The sequence below is a fragment of the Anas acuta genome, chromosome 4, assembly GCF_963932015.1.
Source record: "Anas acuta chromosome 4, bAnaAcu1.1, whole genome shotgun sequence".
In the NCBI taxonomy this organism is placed as follows: domain Eukaryota; kingdom Metazoa; phylum Chordata; class Aves; order Anseriformes; family Anatidae; genus Anas; species Anas acuta.
Genome location: NC_088982.1, coordinates 55,728,072 through 55,748,886, shown reverse-complemented (window position 1 = coordinate 55,748,886; position 20,815 = coordinate 55,728,072). Strand labels below are relative to the sequence as shown.

The window sequence follows — 20,815 nt, the reverse complement described above, 5'->3', positions numbered from 1 at the left end:
ATCCCACAACTAACTGAGATTCAAGCTATTTTTTCCTTCCTACATCAAGCCTAGTTCCATACTTTGAAACCTATTTTATAGCATTGACAGGATCTTTAACATGCCACAGACCATGTAAACACCCTAACCATCAGCAGGGGAAACTCCCCTTGCAACCCTCCGATCTGAATTCATCTAATGCTCATCGCAGGAGTGATTTCAGACACCTTTCTCCCGTTTTGATCATAGACGGTAACACTGATGACAGAGGCCTAAAATCTTTAACGAGCAAACAAAAACATTAAAACGTTAACACGTACACACTTCACCTTTCAGTGGAAATTTATGTGGACACGTCTGTTTGCGAGACACAAGACTGGGGGGGCAGTACTACAGGCAGCAGCACAATCATGGAGATTAACATGCATCCATCTAAAGGCCTGTGATTACCGAGATTCTGCCAAGGACTCCAGAAGTAATGGAGTCTCTCCCTAACACAAATGCAGAGGCAATAAAGCAGCACACAGTTCTCAGCAGTTCCACAATGCAGCTATTTCTGAGCAGTTGCTGGAAGGCTTCTTCGGGCAGCTAGACTAAGCCCTGTCTGCTTTTTTGAAGCTGATATGTTACGATTTATACCCTGCTTCTGTAAACTGACTCCAAGTACATCTACTAGTGGCAGTTTCAGCACTCTTCTCCAAAATAACCTAGGGCTACACTGGCAATGTTTGTAAGTCAGAGCAAGTTTTCTGTTTATTCTTCCCCTTAAAAAAATAAAATAAAATAAAAAATAAAAACTTACAAAAGGAAAAACAACTTGTCATATCACGCTCCTGACACAATCCACAGCTTCTTATACTGTTGCTTTATTATCAGTATCAGTGAAAGACTGGAAACCTAACATATTCATGAAACTTTATGAAAGAAAATAGTAATGCAATGACAGTGCTGTGCTTTGAAGGTGGTGCGGCTCCTCCACCGAAAATGGAGAACAGAATCTTCCTCATCTCTAAGGAATAAAATGATGATGTTTGATCTGACACAATTAACTGTAACCTTTTTATAGATTCAGGAAAAGTTTCATCATCTGAATTCCTCTACAAAAAACCAAAATTTTCTTTAAATTCATAGCAGACACACCAGAAACAATCTCCAAATTAGCTTGGTGTGAAAGAACCAACTTGCTCTGAAGTCATCAAGAGGGAGACAGTTTTAATATGATGAAGAGCTGCAGGTAGATTCACTGGAGCTTCACTGGAATGGCACAAAAGCCAGCCAGAAAACACCATAAATACTGCCTCAACCAGCAGAGTATGACGTGAAATCATACAATAACCGCAGAAGACTATTCCACATTTTCAGCTGCAGAATAAAAATCAAAGCAGAATAACTTGAAGAAAATATAGGAAAAAGAATCTTAAGATATAATAACTACCTGTGTCACTACCCTTGGAAAAATAAAACAGAACAAAACAAAAAGGTGCTGTTTCATTTTCACTTGAATGGGAACCAGTTTTTTCTTGCCGTTCTCCAAGTTTGGCATCTGGCATGTACGGGAAAAAGGTTATGTGCACAATTTTCTTTGGCACTAAACACTCAAAACCAAAACCAAAGACTAAGTAAGTAATACGCTAATTATTCACAGCAATAGTCAAGACTCAGCTATTACTTACAACAGCATTATCATCAAAACCTTAGTTTCAAATTTTTTGTCTATGTGACTTTATTATTTACCACTTATTGTCCATTTATTAATGGAAGTCAGAAAGCAATGGAGCCATTGGAATTTGGATACTGTTAAGACAGACAGGTAATTTCTCCTGTAGAAGGGTAGTAGGACACAACCATTATCCTATAACAATTTTGGATTCTCAATATGGTACAGTTTTAAATATTAGGATGTATACAAATACGTTTAAAAACGATGCCTAATTCACACACACTTATTTGGAAACAAGAAGGAATTTCCTCACTACTCAGCTAAAATTTAGGACCCGCCTTCTAATGTCAAAAATAAGAATTTCACCATTGAGTGGAAATGGAGCACCAGCAGGTGTTTCCTCACAGCGGGAAGTAGGAAAGTCTTACAATGCTGATTATATTACTTCAGTAAGGCATACTGCACTGATAAATAAAGCGACATTTTGTGCTTATTGCATTTTATGTGTGCTAGAGATTCCCATAAGTTTATTTCCACTTACAGTTGATGAAAAGTCCATTTGTGACAGTCACCTTTGATTTTCTCCAACTCTGAATCTGGCTAATACCGTTTATCGTGGGAGTTGCTTCAGTTGCCAGTTAGGAAGCGACAAGTTAGGAAAGTTTTGCAGCAATTATGCTTCTCCTCTGAACTTTTTTTTTTCTCTTTCGGTTGCATTTTTGCATGTAATAAAACTCACAATGAAAGGCTTCAGATGTTGCAACAATCAAGAGAATCTTTGTAACCTGAGTTCAAATAGTTTGCTGCTATTATCAGACACTAGTGAATGATGTATTGCCCTCCTGCTGGTCTGTTGACATTCCTCAGTTATTTAACATCTGTCACAGGCATTTTCATGCTGGTAAGAAATGCAGAGCAACTGATATTGCAGAGCACATACAGGGTGTTCGCATTCTCTCAGAGTACAGAAGACTTCTTTGTGTTTCTGCCCAGTGGGCTAATAACAAATTTAATTAAGACCTACATAGAACAGTTACTGAAGGAAAACAGCCCATCAAGGCACAGTTCAGGGTCTGTAACAAGTACAAAGGTTAGATTGCAGAAAGAGGCATTTAATACCAGCAGAAACAACCCCTTACCTTTCAGCAAGTGCTTGACTGGGTGTGCTCTTTACAGAATGCAGCTCCTCTTCAAGCCTCTTCCTTTCTGCTTCTAGCTGCTCTAGCTCATCTTGAGTACGTTTCCGTGGTGTAATAAACTGGAGTTCCTTCAAAAGCTCTTCTTTTTCATTGATTAGCATCAGTTTTTCCTTTTCCACATCCAGTGCCCCAGGCCAGGCCTCACTATCTAGCTTAGACAGTTCGATCTTTAAGTTAGCCATGCTAAAATAAAACATAACAGATTTGTCTGAGCCCAGCACAGCACGCAATTATGAGGAAAGACAGAAATGATACAATATTTTGAAAGGTGTAAGTATATAACTACTTTTTCTACTTTCAACTTTTCTTACTTAACATACTTTTAATTACATTTACTTCACAAGAACACAGACTTTGACAGAGAAGCAAGCCACCTATCCAGGCCAACAGGCTGTGTAATCCTCTCTGCCCTAAATACCTCAGAAGGATGTACTTCTGAGAATGAAGAAATGAATGCCAAACCTTGGAACTGTGGTGCCTTTTCTAAAGTTACCTGCTTCATATATGGAAGAAGGCTAAAATGCACAGTAATATGCATATGCATTAAAAGTGAGTTCCTCCTGAGTTGAATTAAAAGTCTCAACATTAATAAAAACTTTACTGAAAAAGCTTTACTTTGCTTTACTCATCTAGGAGTATGATCTATTTCTCCAAGCTGTTGGAGACTGATTGCTTCTCAAACAGCAAGGACCACCGTTAAAGAACACACACAATATCAAGGTGCTCACTTCAGCAGCAGATGCTCATGCAAATCTTAAAAGGTAAGAGTATTGTTCTCCTACGTGATGAAATGAAAAGGCAATATGGCAGTGGACGCCTGAAGGAAAAGTATCTGCTTGGAAGTCTGTGCAACTGCTATTCCACTGTAGATGTCTGATCACGGAGTTAGGAGCCCCAAGATTTGGGATAGCAAAGGAAGTTCCCTACATTATTATTGTACAATGGCTCCATTCTGATCAAGAAAGGTTATTGCCAGTATTCGGTCTCCAGAACCGCTCTGCCATTGGGCTCAGCAGCATAGCACAAAAGTGCAGGTTTTGCAATACTCATTGTCCACTGGAAACTATAAAAAGCATAAAAATTCCCACTACAGGTGCCACGTATCTAGCCAGATGGTAACTTCTAATCACTTCCAGCCTTAGCTATGCCTGAAATAGCTGCACAGAGAGTTATGGGAAGCTCTGACCTACGTAATGGCTCTGAGCCTTCCTCACCACTTTGTTGTGGGCTGGGAAAAAGCAGAGAAAAGAAAAGTCAAAATAGGAAGACATTCCCTGACAATCTAGGGCAAGAGGAATTTATCTGTTGTGTTTATATATAACTACCACAGTTAAATACACCTAAGTTAGCTCACAAACTGATCCAAGTCTGTGCAACTTCAGTGTTAACAGGCACTGCCTAAAGTAATGACCCATGCCATGTTGCATCATCACACACACACAATTTGGTTTGTGTCATATTTCTGTAGTCCCGACAGATTCCTAGGAAAACACGTTTCATTTTTCCAGTCTGTTTTCTGTCATTTACAAAACTAATGATATCATGCTTATTTTGCACCTCAACTATTAATTTTACAGTACATTAAGGTTTTTATTTATCGTCAAAGCTAAGAATAGTTAATACTAAATCTGACTATCCTGTTGCTCATACTAGACGCTGACGGGGAACCTCCCCTTTCTTTTTCCATGGGTAAAATTTATCTCATCTGCACCTCAATGAAAAAACAACAGCTATAAAAATATTAATAAAAAATACACCCATCAAAGTGCTGCAAGAACAAGTTTGAGCATTTTCACAAAACAACAATGCAAAAATAAACAGAAATACCATCAGCAGTGTTACCATAACCAAACAGCAGGATGAAATGAAATGAAGCATTTCAACATATTTTGCCACTATGTATACAATTTAACAGTCCTTTGGAGGAGCTGTATGCAGAGGGAAAACAACTGCATCATTTCAGATGGATAATGAGGTGTTAAGATTTCAATCTCCAGGTCACTAGCTCCAGCTAACCCTGGCTCTGTAGCTAACCTTGTTCGAAGCAGCTGCTATTGACAGCTGCTTGATGGCTAGCGGAATGGTCTCCCAACAGTTCTTTTGCTCCCTCTGCTACAGATAACTCTCTGCTATCCTGATACCCTTTTCCACAGACAACATTCCTCCTCTTCAAGAGGCTGCTGGCTAAACAATGTAAAATATACAACATACACAATTATCTGATAATTTTGGAAATAACTTTTTGAAGTAAAGAACTTCACTCACAAGAGCTTCTCTCCCTCTTTTTAAATACAAAGCAACTAAGAATTTGCACATTTAATATTTCAGAAAAGATTGTCAATATTTGTTAACTTCCAGTGATTATTACAATGGCCATAATAATTAGGGGGAATGTAATTAGATACTGCATTTTAGTACATTTTTTTGTTATTCTGAGATATGTACACTTTATTAAGTTTACCCTACAATCACTGATAAAACCATTCCAACAGTGTCTTCAAGTAATCTGACTGCCTTATTTAAAGTGGAAAGGAATACCCATTATTTGAAAGTTCTCTGACAAAACTGAATAAAGACACCATTTAAAAGGTATTTTAAGCCTGAAACACACTGATGTTGCACAGAACAAATACTTAGTTATGTAAAGATTAAGTACTTGAGCTACTGCAATTTTGACCCACGTTCTTGGCTAATTTATGAGAAAGTAAGGTCCTGTGCTGCAGCAGTCCACACCTCAAACACTGTGCACTGTGCTTTTCTATTAGCTAGAAGCAATATACCAACTTACTGCCAGGTACTTTTTTGTTTCTGCAAATGAGATATAAAACACAATGGTGGGACTTCCTTGTATCAAGACATAGACAAAAGAGAGGATGATCTGGTTTTGGATGAAAGAAGTTGACAGAAAACACCATCTATATGCACCTAAAACACCATCTGACCATCAATACTGTGTACACAATGATTTTGAGGCAAAATCACCCAAATTCAATACTGAAGAAACACAACAGCCACAGCACTCTTTGTTGACTGCATTGATTATATAATAACTTTTTAGGATCCCTAATGAGGCTATAAAGAGTTACTGTTGTTTCCAGGATCATAGCTACTAATATACATGAAGAGGATATATATTTGGAATTAGACAGGAAAACATCAGTTGTGCTACCTCCTGCCTTTAAAACATATAAATACAAAGTAAAGGCTTACAATATCTCTTCCTGGTTTTCTAACTGAGTATGCCACAGTATTCCAAATGAGTTAATAATTAAGTCACAGCATAAATGGAGTTCTCATCACAATTTTCATCTGTGGAAAAGTGCTAGTTTTTACTTTATTGTTTTGCTTTGTTTTTTAACATAGAGTAGGAACCTTGGGTGTGAGACTTCTATTTCTGTCAAAGTACATAACAAAAACTGTGTGGTTTCTGAATAGCTGATACTTAATTTTGTGGAAAATATTAGAAAATAATACAACACAATTAATACATTAATAATAAAAACATACCCATGATTTAGTTTTTTACATAGAATAAATCTTCCCCCAGTATTATGCAGCACTACTCCTCTGGCGTACCAGGAGGCATGTCACTCTAACCCAGAATGTTCTGCTTGCTGATGACCATTCTTTCAGCACTGTGGCAATCCATCAAAATGACACCGCTTTCAAGATCAGCTACTGCAGAACTTTATTTGAAAAGCATTTCACATTCAGCAGTGGGACAGTTCCTGATTTCTTCTCTCCTCAGGTTAAACTCATTAAAAAAATAACCCCACAGTGATAACAAGTATTTAAATTATTCAAAATCTCAGGGAAAGAGAGATAATTAAACCTATCAAACCTGTGCTGAAAATTTGAGGCAACTCTAAAACCGAAGAACCTTCAGTGGCATTGTGAACTGAAATGATGACCCCAAAGAAGGATTTACACGGACATGAACAGACCAGCAACCCCTGTCAGTGGAATGCCATTTCACTCTATTCCCTTAATCCTGGGTCTGCCGTTAACTTGTCACTGGCTGCATTTTATTTCTTAACATATGTAACTTAGCATTAAATGTAAAAACTACTGCTCAACAGCACTGAAGGCTCCTGAAAGCCCGCTTTGCATCCTGGAGAAGAAACATTTTACAGTAATGCCTGGTATTTCCAGAGAGGTGTCCACTAGATGTCACTGTGAGCACAATGTTAGTACTGGAGAGGTCGGAAACCTCCCAGCTCAAGACTGTAATTTAACAAAGCAACTAACCCCATTACCTTCTTTTTGCCTCTTCATACTGGAGACTTAATCTGACCTTCTCTGCTAAATTTGATCTACTTCTTGCTCCAACCTGTTGAGAAAAAAATATTAGCCTTATTACCGTGTAAAACTGTAAAATGAATCAACAACACCAAACAAATGCACAGGGTAGAAAAATTACTACTTAGAAAATAAAACCACACCCGCCTTCAGCTACATGCTTGCTGCTATATACATGGTTAGGAATATACTCAGATAAACAACGGTGCTGTTTTCTTATGATAAAGTTCACGTGTTTGTAACTACTGTACTACCATATTCTATCAGAGCAAATCAAGGGCATTTTCAAACAAGTCTCGCATTGATTGCACCCAAAAATTTGAACTTTGAACTCCACTGAACTTAAAATTCAGGGTTAGGTCAGTACATCTTAAAGTAAGACTTCAAAAAAATTTGTTAAAAAACATAGACAAGCGTAGCTCTTTGGCAAACGTAGTGCCGAACTACTCTTCCTTACAAATCTAGCCCATGGAAGTTCAAAGAAGGTGCCAAAATTAAGCACAGCTTTCTGTCACTGTAAATACACTGTCAGTGAAACAGAGAAATTATTAATGAATCATTGAAGAGGTAGTTCCATTAACAGCATTTCAGCTGTGTGAAATGAAATTGCACAGTTAGATTCTGAGATCTTCTTTCTGAAAATTAAAAACATCTTCAGATCAAAGCAAGTCTGTAAGGTGCAACATAACCATACAGACAGATCCACACAATACTACCTACTTATGCTGAACTTCAGTGTACTGGAACTGTTTGATTAAATAAGATGCCAGATAAATGCTTCATGCCAAATGTAGAAACTTCATCTGAATCCTGATTTGAAATTTAAGGGGAAAATCAGTTAACTAAGGAATTTTCTCTTTAAACATGCATATATATGCACCTATCAGCAACAGTAAACAGCCATTTGAAACAGCCAGTTCCATTAACCACAGCATTCGGATTTAATTTCTCTTTACATTTGACAAAATGAAAAAAGCTCACCTCACCAGAAATGTCAGTCTGAGACCCTGTATCCAATGTTTGTCTAGAAAAACACAGCTGGGAGTTTACAGAGCTCGAACTCAAGTCTGGTTCAGATGTCCCAATGGTCTGGTCAAGACTGAATTTCTCTCTCAGCTTTGCAAGACTCTGTTCAGGAAACATAAAATGAGGTGGTGTTAAAGTGCCTTTGTACTTTACAGCATTTATACTAGTTCCTCTTCAAAAGATGTTTACCTAAAAGATTCCAGTATAAATTTTCTAGTTTTCATTCCTCACATTAAGCAAACTAGCCTTCTAACCAAGCAGTTCATAGGTGATACTAAGTATGACCATGCCATTCTCGTTCTCTCTCTTTTTCTCTCTCCCCTTCTTTTATCAAACAATTTTAAATAACCGGATGATTAAAAAAAGAAAAGATATGGTTTCAGAAATTGACATAGTGTAATTTAGATTTGGAAGACTTGTACCACTTGCACATCTAAACGTGTATCTCTCAACTTTTGTCCATTTAATATTTTAAATTGTTGTTTAGAGGTAACATGCACTGCACCTTACCTATAAATTCAGATATCTATATTCTCTGACTGCCATAGAGTGACTTTTTGAATTACGAAAGTCACAGGCTTCAGTTTCTGCATCTGAAAAGTGATTTTAATGCTACTTTCACTCACAGTTTTGAGCATCCCTTGAAAAAGTCTAACATGTATTTAGCATCATCAAAGCTCCTCACGATAAAATAAATCCACACAAAAGTTATGTCAGCCCTAGGAAATACCTTCATTAAATCTTGTTTTTCTCTCTCCCCTGAACTTATTGCCTTTCTGATAGATTTCAGTTCACTCAGGATGGCTTTGGCTTCACACAATTCATACCCACTCTGGCCTCCAGACATTTTTTGGTCAATTCTGTGGAAAACAAAGAATATTAATACTGAATGAAGCAAATAACGCCTCTGCTGTTTTGTTTCTGACAAGCATAGTCAGAGAATAGAAGGGAAGGAGAGACAATTTCCATTAACAGACGTGTAAAGAGAAAAAAGGACATTGAACTCTGCATTAAAATACTTACTATTTAATGCTTAGCAAAAGTGTCAAGGTGTCTAACGCACACACAGTGGACGGGTTTTGCTGACATGAGAAATTTTACGGAAAAAACTAATGCTGGCATTAAAACCACCTTAGGCCACTAGCGGGGCCTTACCAAAAGCAGAGACTCCACGATTTTTAGTTGATCCAGCCTTAAGGTCATGTGGGGCACAGAGCAAGATCTGTCTGAAATAACACTCCTAACATGCTACCAGAATTATAGTGTATTGCTGACAACACAATCAAAAATCCCATCCCCACCCTAACTCTCTGCAGCAGAGAAGCAACTTTAGGGTACAACTTTTATAATATTAACTGTGTGTGATCCTTACAGAAGCAGAATTTATTTTGAGCAGCACTCCTCTACCCAGACCCACAATATGGCATCCAACAGACAAGCAAAACTCTGGATAATTAATACCATGTCATACACCGGACAATTTACTGAATACCTGCAACTTTACAAAATTTTAACTTAGCAATAACAAGGTTCCCAAACTCAGAGAAAAAAAAAAAAAAAGCTATTTTCTTTCAGTCTTGACTTAAAAGTATAGTTTGTAAACACATTTCTCCAACCTCTAGTTTAACTGAATATTTCATAGCATCGTATAAATGATTGCAGCTGTGCTTTGCAAAATTAAAAACAACAGGCATCTTCACAAAAGTCGAGCATCTAGTAGAGAATACATTTTTATAGTGCAATTGGTTTTCTTTTTTTTAATCATCACCCATCATCTTTGCTACAAGACATTAACCTTGTGAGTGAAGACTGAACAAATGCTTTAGTGATCAGAAGTGATCTCAAGCATCCCCTGCAAGAACACAAAACCTGTAACAAAGTATTCTGTTTTTCTTCTAAATTTATGCACAAAGATATCAAGGTTCTAACGCAGTCATTAAAGATATGACAGCATCTTTTTTCCTTTCTCCATGTTTCAGTTTTTATGCAAAACAGAACAGCCTTTTTTTTTTTTTATGAGAATTTGATTAAAAAATACGACTCAACACTCAGATTCCCATTCAAGAATATATTTGTTTCAACTTGAAAGATCCTCAAACGTTTTTGTAGGTATGCACACAGACTTATTCTCTGCAAGCACCCAATTTCTGGTAACTCATGCTAAAGTCAAAGAGATAGAGGATATGCCAACAATTGCAGTCATGAATGAACAGCTGGGTAATACGCCACATGCTGCCTAGTAATACAACGTGTCACTTTCAAATTGCAACTACTTTATTCTGTATGTAATTAAGATGGACAAGAAGGATCTCTGACATATACAATATTCCATCTTCCTGTTTCAAATTAATGGGATTAGTACTGTTCATAAGTTGCTGACTGAATTTTTAAAACAAATGTCCATTGTGTTTCTGTGGAATGCTGTTGACAGTTTCTGAAACATGCTTTGGATTCCTATCAAAATGGCTTGTGAGCAAGCTGCCTCAAAACAATACCTCATTGTTGAATTAATATAATAAAACCAGCATGATTGGCTAACCTTTAATCTTGGGACAGCAGCATGAGTTCTTATTACCTTAAACTTTAGAATCAGTATGTCTGTCTTTTCTAAAATGAAATCTAATTTATTAATCTGTTTATTAAATTCAGTCAATTATCTTTTTCTCCCCTCCACTCCAGTCTTTATATATTTAAATAACAACAAATGTTACATTTCTGTTCTAGTCAAAAGGAAAGACGGTAGGGATTTGATTGGTATCCTACTAAGGTGCCAAGGGTTTTCAGTTCCTAATCAACTTCAAACTCTTCATACTAAGAAAAAATAAATAATTTGCTCCATTTGGACAAGTCTGTAATTACAATAGCATTGACGGAGCAACATTTGCTTTCACCATTTTTCCTGGCCATTTCTGGGACCAGAATTTCTTTCTCCCAGTTCAAAAAAACCCACCACCACCACCACCAAAAAATCCTTACTGTCCCAAACTGATCTATTACAATACAAAGGAAACAACATAAAACAACCTACAACATGCTTTGGTAAGAAGTGGGAAATTAACCCCAGTCACTCAGCTCCAAACACAGATACTCTGTCAACCTGAGCAAATCACTTCTCTGTGTTTTAGCACTCTACCAGCAAGATAGAAGTACATCTCCCTTCTCCTACATTTTGTCCATCTTCCCTATATATTCTGCGAGCTCTCCAGAATAAAGGTTATTACTTATATGACATTACACTAACATACACAGGAGGTCCTGAGGAAAGGGGTAAAAGAATCCAAACAGTGTTAAATTAACAATGCAGCATTGCTTCTGCTACTGGAACTAGTGTAGCAAGAGCACACAGCTCAGCATTTTCCTGTATTAATGTATGGGTACATACTGCAATACAGATAATGACTAGCATTAATAATTCTTTGTTCATGTTAGTTAAGAAAACATACTTGTTAGTAAAGATTCCTCTGCAGCAACTCATGTCCGACAGTGAACCACCATGTTCTCTGTGGTGATAGTTTTGAGTCATGTTTAATACTTTCTGACCCAACTTTGTAAGTCAAGAGCAGCAGGGACTGCTCTGACTGGGAAGAAATAATAATTAAAAAAAATCAGTTCCTAATATTCCAACTGGTTAAATACCCAGAATGTTCACCCCGTTCAGCATCAGCCCTTTGGAGCCCAGGCATTCCAGCAACTGGAACAAAGAAAGTCAGGTCTCTAATCCTCAAATTGTGACTCACTTCAAACCCTGCACAATTGTGGCACCATTTATACCTCTGAGATCTGCACCCTACTCTCTCTTTTGAGCTGAAATCTGGGGAAGGAGGAAAGACAGACCTAATTACTTTGTGTGTATGTGTGTGTGTGACCTTCTTTCTGCTTCTTTGCAACACAAGCTCCTTCATGAAAAAAAATATAAGGGGGAAGAGATTTCTCACGTTAACACTTGCATAATAGGTTTGCTATTTCTACTGATTTCCTGTTTCCTAAGTGCAACAAAAAGAGTTGTTATATTCTCATTTTTCCCCCAATAATTATCTCACATAAGATGTATTCAATTCCATGACAAAGAAAAAAAAAAAAAAGAAAGAAATCGGATGACTGAATTAAGTCAATTTCAACTATTTTATTACTCACTGTTGCAGCGTTTCAAAGCCCTGTTCCTTGTACAGCAGCTCTTGCTTCATCTGAGAGAGTTCCCTCTTCAGCTTCTTAACCTTGTGTTAAATCAAAGCAAGACTTAGAAAATTCCTCTTGTTAAATGGCATAACACATGGCTTTGAGCAATTAATGTATTCTCTACATCGGATGAGAAAAAAAGAAAGTAAATTGCTCTACTGACACACATTAAAAACAAAAGGATCTGCTCTCTTCCTTATGTCTATGGGCAACATGCTTTAGTATTAAAGGGACACAAGCAGATTAAATCACATTCCTTATTTGTATTGATACCACACTGTGTTATTAAACCTGAGAGAACTTTAACAAGTAATTTACTTCTCACTTGTTAAGCATGCATTCCAACTGTCCTACAGGGACATTCCTGTTTATTTTTAAGCTTATTATATTTTCACTTTTTCATTCCAGGAAGCTCTCAAGTCATTTGCACAGTAAAAGACAAAGTGTGGACTCTCCTTGTTTTCTACGAATTATCCTTTCTTAGAAAGCTTTACAAGCATTGGATCCCTATGAATAAAATTCACATTCATTTAATTCCAAAACAACGTTAATTAAGCACATTTGGATCACAAATATATGCATCTATTCAATAGATGTGTTTTTGGCAAAACATTCCCTGCTTTCTCTAAATTTGCATGCTCAATTGCTTTTTAACCCTAATATTGCTCTTCCAGAGGCTAGCAGATGAGTACACTACAAAATATTTATGAACCAGGATTATATTAAAAATGAAATGAAGGTTTGGTTTTTATTTGTTAATGTCACCCTTCCCAAACACACTAAAACAAAGTTTCTGGACTACCCATAAAGCAGCGTACTTCTAACATAAATTAAAATTCATCCTCAGCACACACAGAGACAGAAATGTGTACATGAAACATAGACTTCCAAATTTTGGTATTTATACACCTACATCTGCCTCTACATCTTGCACTCTACATACTAGCCAGGTGTTTATTTATTTTTAATCTCTCAAATCAGTAAGGTGAAAAAAGGAAAAGCCAGCTAGATGTCCTCTGCTCTCACTATCACTGTGAAACTCTTGCTTGTTTTCATATAGGTCTTCAGATGCTCAACTGCATTTTGAAAAACAGACTGTATTAAAATAATTAATTCTGACCACTATAATAATTCCAAAATTACATCTCCAAGACCATTTGCAAGCATTTCCTTTTAGATGTCCTACTTCATGCTATTCTTCAAATCAATAAATGTGACGAAAAGCATGAGAAGCAGCTGCTGTAGCTTTCCAAGACACTTCAGATGCTTCCTATGTCTAAAATAATCAGTGATTTGGGTGTTTCTACACATGGGTTTGTAAATGACACTTTGGCATTCAAGTTTGTATCTTCTGGCTAATGCATTTTCCTTGACAGAAATAAAACGCTTACAATCTCCATTTTCTCCAAAGCAAATCAGCTACCTAGATTATTAGGGGTTACACTCAGACTTTTAGAAGCTATCATCACTAGTTACTTTAATTGACAGAAAACTGTTTTTATTTTCACTATACTGAATATTTAGTATAATAAATTGGCAACGTCCCTAACTAACTACACATTCATCTCTCTTCAACTATTTCTTCCCTGACTAGCATGATGCTTTCCTGCATTAAACTGCAAGAATAATTTCTCTCAAGAGTTTCAGTCAGGTTTATAGAAAACAAACATATCTCCACTGGATTTCAGGTAAAGTAATGCATAAAATATGAAAAAAGCCCCAACTTTCTGAAGAAATTAAGAATGACTTTTTTTTTTTTTTCCTAGATCTGAAATGTGAATTTATAGTAATTGCAGAAGGCACACTTGCTTTCAGCTGGATCTCTCAGAAGCCCTTCCATTTTTCTCAAGATCATCTTTTGAGTGTCCTCTTCTGCAATTCATCATCATTTCATTATCAAGAAATGTGAGTTAGGTATGTTATCATAGAAGGACGTGACCTACATGATAATAGAGACTCCGTGTTTACCGCACTGTAGTCGCATTAAACTATTCTTTGTGCTCCTTGCCTTCTCCTTCATAACTTTTATATAATCCCCTCTTTTTTACAACTCTTCAACGTGCTTTATCCTTCACCCTCTTCCTACTGCTTCTGTACATCTTCCTAAGGCACCTGGCAGGCCTCTTGCTTGCTCCTCCTAACAGTATCTTCAATCAGGGTTCTGTGCTAACCCCTTCAACCCCCAGCACTCAAACTTAATGGAACAACAAAAATCTCGTTATTTCATAAAGGTTCATCCCCTAATTGCTGCATATGCATAAAACAGACTTTGATCACACATCAAATTTTTGTCCCTGCTCTCATATTTCTGTCATGTGTTCTCCGTGACATATTGTGTGCTAGGCAATTCACATACCCAAAAGTGTGCATATATTAAGCCCAGCTAACAAGGAAAAGGCCAAAAGCCACTTCAGAACTTCCTCGAATGCTGAGTTTCCCCCCCTCCAGCCACCATTAACCTGACGATGCCAGTAAGCCTCAGCCAGCGTGAGAGAGAGAAACAGGTTTAGTACATCTGACCTAATGGTTCACTAAACAATGTGCAAATTCTAACTAGCTGGCCCGCAGCTCGCTAATGACTAACTTTGTTTCCCATTAAGTCCATGCATGCACGTACTGCAGAATGCCAAAAGGCTGAATATTAGCAAAGCATCCTCAAACATTCAAAGAAGGGTGAACCATGATATAATGCAGTCATACCTCTCTTGCCATCTTCCTTGAAAACCACTTTTCAGCCCTAGCATCGCAGGGCTCCACTTTTTGTTATCTCAATGATTTTCATATCCAGTGGGTTTGGATGACAGCACACTTTATGCTGATACAGATATTCTTGGACTGCACCCCTCTACACTCTGCAGACAAGATTCAGGTCACCTATTTTAGGCACATACGCAACTTGGACTTTGCAATGCCATTAAACCTTGCGTTGAGAACCAGCAGGATGCTAGGTTTACATTGACTCCAACAAGCAATGAAGAGAGGGAGGCACCTCCAAAAACTTAACTCTAGCGATTAGCACATTAGCCTCTCACCAGTGAATGGACAATTTGTAGAACTGTAGCCAAGAGGTGATTCAGTGTTTGTGCATTCTGAGTTGGGAGCTGACCAGAGTATTGTAACAGGAAAAACTGAGCATAGGACCACGTTTAAGTATTCTCCCCTGACTCTTAGGTGACTGTATTTACTTTTGGTCATGTGTTTTGTTCTTCAACACCACCATTAATTTCCCAAATACACCAGCGATCCCCTTGCCAACAGGGAACCTCTTTTACTGCTGTGCTGGCTTCAGAAAGAAGCTCTGCCCTTGTCTTTTCAATCTTGTTCTTGGCCAGGGTCCTATTGTCATAGATTCTCCCTCTGAAGCTTCAACATTTTTCTCCAACGCCCTCACTGCTGAAATGTGTTTTCTCGCTAATAACTTTACCTTCTGCTTTAAAAAGTAAGGGACTACAAACTGGTATTTCTAAGGAAGGGCAGGCTGTACAAGCAGCCAGGAGGGCAACATCTGGACACCAGTTTTACAGTGAACTCCATCTCTCATTTATATCATTTTTAAATTTTAATGAGCTATTCCATCTTCCACAACTCCATTTAAACATGAATTGTTTAGACTCCTAATCATAACTCATTACTCTCAGCGAAGTCTCTGAGGCTTCTGCAAGTGCTGCTCTGTGCAGAAGCCAGGAGGGGGCAATGGAGGAGCTGAGTAACTGGCACCGCTTGTGCTGTCTCTGCTCAGGCAGAATCTGTATCCCAGCCCTCGCTCAAGGACTACGCTGTGAGGTGCTGTTTTTTCATCCTGCATGGTTTGATCTGATTTTTTTTCATTACTAACTACAGGAAGTCCAGGTTATCCATTGAGCACTATACGCCAAAGCTTAAATAAACGAACTCCCTATATGGATTTTAAATGTCTTCCACACCATTTCCTCTTCATTCAAGATGAATTCACTAGAGACTAACCTGTGAATGAAAGTTCTTTGTACAGAGTCTGTTACTGACCATACTGAAAGGAGCTGACCAAATAATGTTTTTGCTTGTTAGCAATTTCAAAAAGTGAATAATTTTCAATCTTGACCTAAACTGTTCCATTCTGACAAATCAAAGCAAAATTTTACACCATTACTGGCGAGTTTTTAAACCAACAGATATTTGTGAGGCAGTTCATGTAGCTAATGGTCCATTTCTCGCAGAAGAAAGATCGTGTAAAAAGTCACCTAGTTGCACCTCATCTTTGCCTACTACTTTATTTCCACCTAATTATTTTTATTCTTTCTTTTAAAAGCTGGAGCATAGAAGTGAAAATAGACCTCGAATTTATTTAAACCCACATCTAGTTAGAATATCTGTCAAAGTTTCACCAAAGTGTGTTCTCTAGAAGTAGCTGAGACAGCTTTAAAAATCCACTTACAATTCATTAAAAACCCTTGACTGATATTTAATGATAATATTAGGAGGTTTCACTATCGGGGTACAAGATACCTCTGCTAGTTCAAACTTTGCATTCTACAGTCAGGAAGTTTGCATACAGAATACAAATGAATATGAATTAAGAACTCTCACCCTTAATCTTGTAGTGGAGATTTCAGCCTTCAGAATGTCAGGGTCATACTTTGTGCTTGATGAGGAGCCTGAGAACACTTTTTTAAAAGACAAAAAAGGACAAATATTTAAGCACGTTTAAATCACTAATTACTCCCTTCCTTGACAAAACCACATTGATCTAAAATTACAAAGTACCAAAAAACATATAATATTTTACAAATATATATATACTTTTATAGGATAGTCAGCATTGCAGCATGGCAATAATTAATGAACAATCAAAATTTCCCTCTTTCTTTCCTCTGCCATTATTTTGTACCTCCCCTCCTTCATTCTATTGTAGAATCCGTAAGTAGCATCTCATTTTCCCTAGCTTTCTAGCCCTTGCTTTCTGTTCCTGTTCTTCCAGCTGAGACATCTCAAAATCATGCAATCACCTCTTCGTGGAAGGCGTAGCTTCTAAGGAGGTTTTTGGAAAGCAGAAGATTTAATTCAGAAGTCTCAGAGCTCTGCTGCTCAGTTCTTCCCAAGCTGCACATGTTACTTTTATCACACCATCCATTTCTAAGAGAGATATTTAGCCAACAAACCAAATACAGGCTTCTGAGAGCATTTCACCACAGGCTAATTCCTCATCTGCTACTGTAACATGTATCTCTGCCTCACACCTTATCACTTCATACATGCTGCAAGATTATTGCATGAAGCAGCAACAAATTCTCTTTTTGGTCTACTGCGGGTACCTGTCACACAGTGGGGTCGTTTCAGTATGCAGCCATGAAGTGCAGGAGATCCTATTTACTTTGAACCTAGATTTGGCAGAATTTTATTCTGACAAACAGCGTGACAAAATAAGAGTTCAGAGCCAACTACTCTAAACCATGGCTCAAAGGAGTTCAATTGTATCGGACAGAAGAGAGTTCTTTCCAGCAGAATATCTTTATATTAAAAAAAAAAAAAAGGAGGGATGCTACCTCTTAAAAAAGCCAAAGTACAAGGTGTTCATAGCAAACCTTGAAAACTCATCCTAAAGCGAAACACGATCTCCTGCAGGGCACAGATCAAAGAGGTTACATTGTATTTTCTACTGTACTTACAGCTTGTACGAGAGCTTGATTTTTCTTTGTAGGCATCGTTCAACCGTACATACTCATCCAGTGCAAGTGCTAGCCTCTGTTCCTTCACCTGGTACAGCTCTTTCTGAGTACTGAGAGCATCCTGGGCTACCATAAGATAATCCTTTAACATTCTCTCTTGCTCTTGCCTCCATTGTTTCCTGGGATCTTCTATTTGTGTTGTTTCTGTATGGGAGGAAAAAGAAAGAATTTAAAGGTACTTCTTTTGAAACCTGGTCACAACTGAATTGTTTCTCTGCTTGCAATCCACAGTTTTGGAAGTCTAAACCATAGCTTGGCTTTGCTTACCAAGCAGTTGCTCGGTTTTATTGAAGTTTCTCTTTGCCACAATAGCGTGCTTCAGAAACAGTACTTCAGTGATCACTTGTAAAATCAGCAATTAGTCCACAATATGTAACGCTATATGTAGATCATTCTTACGCCCCACAACACTGAATTAAAACATATGAAAACTTTTCACCTATATTTTTTGCATCCAAGCATTTGGAAATAATAGGATCGATAAAAACTCTTCGAATGACACCTTAAAATTAAATGCATTTCTGAAGAAAAAAATGAAACTTGTTCTTAGCTATTGCACTAAAAAAAAAAAAACAAAACACAAACAAACACAAACACAACCCCCACTTCATTAATTTCTGCAGCCATCTCTTTTTCATGTTTTATTGTGGTTATCTCACTCCTTTTCCTCTATGAAAGCAGTCTTTCTGTTTAGCTTTTCCACCGCAACTGAACTAACGATGTAACATTGCTTTATTTACGGTCAACAGCAAGAGAGGGACAGCATATCGTTCCACTTAAGACATGTGCCTAAGATACACAGGACCAAACTGCCTTTCTGAAGGGTCTCCTCCTTTCCACTGACTACCAGGTAATATAACCAAACAGTCTGGAACAGGCCCTTAAGAAGATTTTATGCAAAACATTTTAACTCAAGGAGCAACACAGAAGTAAGACTCGCATAGAAAGCACCAAGAAACCCACCAGACACATGACAGTGCTAGATACTACAGAAAGCATGCGATTATCAATCTAACGAGGACCAGGTTTTAATTTATTTTTTTTTTAAACATGCAAAGAGGAAGAGTTAAGCTGAATGTCCAACCTTATCATTCATATTTCCAGACTTAGCTCAGCATGTTTGGAAGCTGTCCAATGAATATTCTTCCTTTAAGACTGTACCAAGTAGAAAAAATGGTGTTCTTGTAAGAGGTAGCCATGGGAAGTTTGAAAGTTGCATGTAAACTGGGCACCAAACGGCATTTTCACAGAATCACAGAATCACAGAATTTCTAGGTTGGAAGAGACCTCAAGATCATCGAGTCCAACCTCTAACCTAACACTAACAGACCCCACTAAACCATATCCCTAAGCTCTACATCTAAACGTCTTTTGAAGACTTCCAGGGATGGTGACTCCACCACCTCCCTGGGCAGCCCGTTCCAATGCCTCACAACCCTTTCAGTAAAGAAGCTCTTCCTGACATCTAACCTAAAACTCCCCTGGCGCAACTTTAGCCCGTTCCCCCTCGTCCTGTCACCAGGCACGTGGGAGAACAGGCCAACCCCCACCTCTCTACAGCCTCCTTTAAGGTATCTGTAGAGAGCAATAAGGTCGCCCTGAGCCTCCTTTTCTCCAGGCTGAACAAGCCCAGCTCCCTCAGCCGCTCCTCGTAGGACTTGTTCTCCAGGCCCCTCACCAGCTTCGTCGCCCTTCTCTGGACCCGCTCAAGCACCTCGATGTCCTTCTTGTAGCGAGGGGCCCAAAACTGAACACAGTACTCGAGGTGCGGCCTCACCAGAGCCGAGTACAGGGGGACGATCACCTCCCTAGTCCTGCTGGTCACACTGTTTCTGATACAAGCCAGGATGCCGTTGGCCTTCTTGGCCACCTGAGCACACTGCTGGCTCATATTCAGCCGACTGTCCACCATCACTCCCAGGTCCTTCTCTGCCTGGCAGCTCTCCAACCACTCATCTCCCAGCCTGTAGCTCTGCTTGGGGTTATTGCGCCCCAGGTGCAGGACCCGGCACTTGGCCTTGTTAAATTTCATTTCTTTCTACGTTATACGCTATAAATCTGCGTGAATCCACATTGACAGAAACATTCAGTACTAAGGTATTTAAGCACGAAGTATTTACTCAGTTGTTGTTTTTTTTATTTTTTTTTTAATTTTTATTTTTCAAAAAGCAGGCGAAAAGGTTACTCTCTGGCTTAAGTTTTCTGCTACTTTGGTTCCCTAAATTGGTTCACTGTGAGCACCGCGGCAGGGTGGGAGAGGGGAACGGGACCGTGTGGCTGAAGACACAGGGGAGCCCCAGCCCCTACCTGAACTGCTCTCCTGGGGAGCAGGCACTCTCTCAACTACACATTTTCATATCATATCACAGAAAGCTTTGGGTTGGAAGGGACCTTAAAGCCCAGCCAGTCCCACCCCCCTGCCATGGGCAGGGACACCTCCCGCCAGACCAGGGTGCCCAAAGCCCCATCCAGCCCGGCCTTGAGCACCTCCAGGGATGGGGCATCCACAGCTTCTCTGGGCAGCCTGTGCCACGGCCTCACCAGCCTCTGAGTGAAGAATTCCCTCCCGACCTTTAATCCAAGTCTCCCCTCTTTTAGTTTAAAACCATTCCCCCTTGCCCTATCACTATCTATCTGTGTCAAAAGTAGCTCTCCATCTTTTTTCCAAGCCCCTTTTAAGCACTGAAAAGACTTTCTAAACTGCTGATAAGGACAGGTTCTGGTTAATAACAATTTCTCATAACAACTAACTACCAGTTTTCAAAAGCTCTTCT

At 38.6% G+C, this 20,815-nt stretch overlaps 1 protein-coding gene across 7 annotated transcripts in view; it reads right to left on the bottom strand.

The window, feature by feature from the left end:
* Positions 1–20,815, bottom strand: part of WWC2 (WW and C2 domain containing 2) — a 100,246-nt gene that overhangs the window by 31,235 nt on the left and 48,196 nt on the right. For 6 of the 7 annotated variants that reach the window (XR_011096282.1, XM_068681301.1, XM_068681302.1 and 3 more), the window contains exons 3-9: positions 17,982–18,185; positions 16,903–16,979; positions 12,298–12,377; positions 8,894–9,023; positions 8,119–8,265; positions 7,095–7,168; positions 2,779–3,021 (exon numbers count right to left, since the gene is read on the bottom strand). Coding sequence is in view for 6 of the 7 variants with exons in the window: in XM_068681301.1 (XP_068537402.1) it covers positions 2,779–3,021; positions 7,095–7,168; positions 8,119–8,265; positions 8,894–9,023; positions 12,298–12,377; positions 16,903–16,979; positions 17,982–18,185 (955 nt within the window). In the remaining variant the exon portion in view is untranslated. Of the gene's footprint in view, positions 1–2,778; positions 3,022–7,094; positions 7,169–8,118; positions 8,266–8,893; positions 9,024–12,297; positions 12,378–15,039; positions 15,192–16,902; positions 16,980–17,981; positions 18,186–20,815 lie in introns of those variants that run through there. The other variant, XM_068681304.1, reaches the window with a different exon arrangement.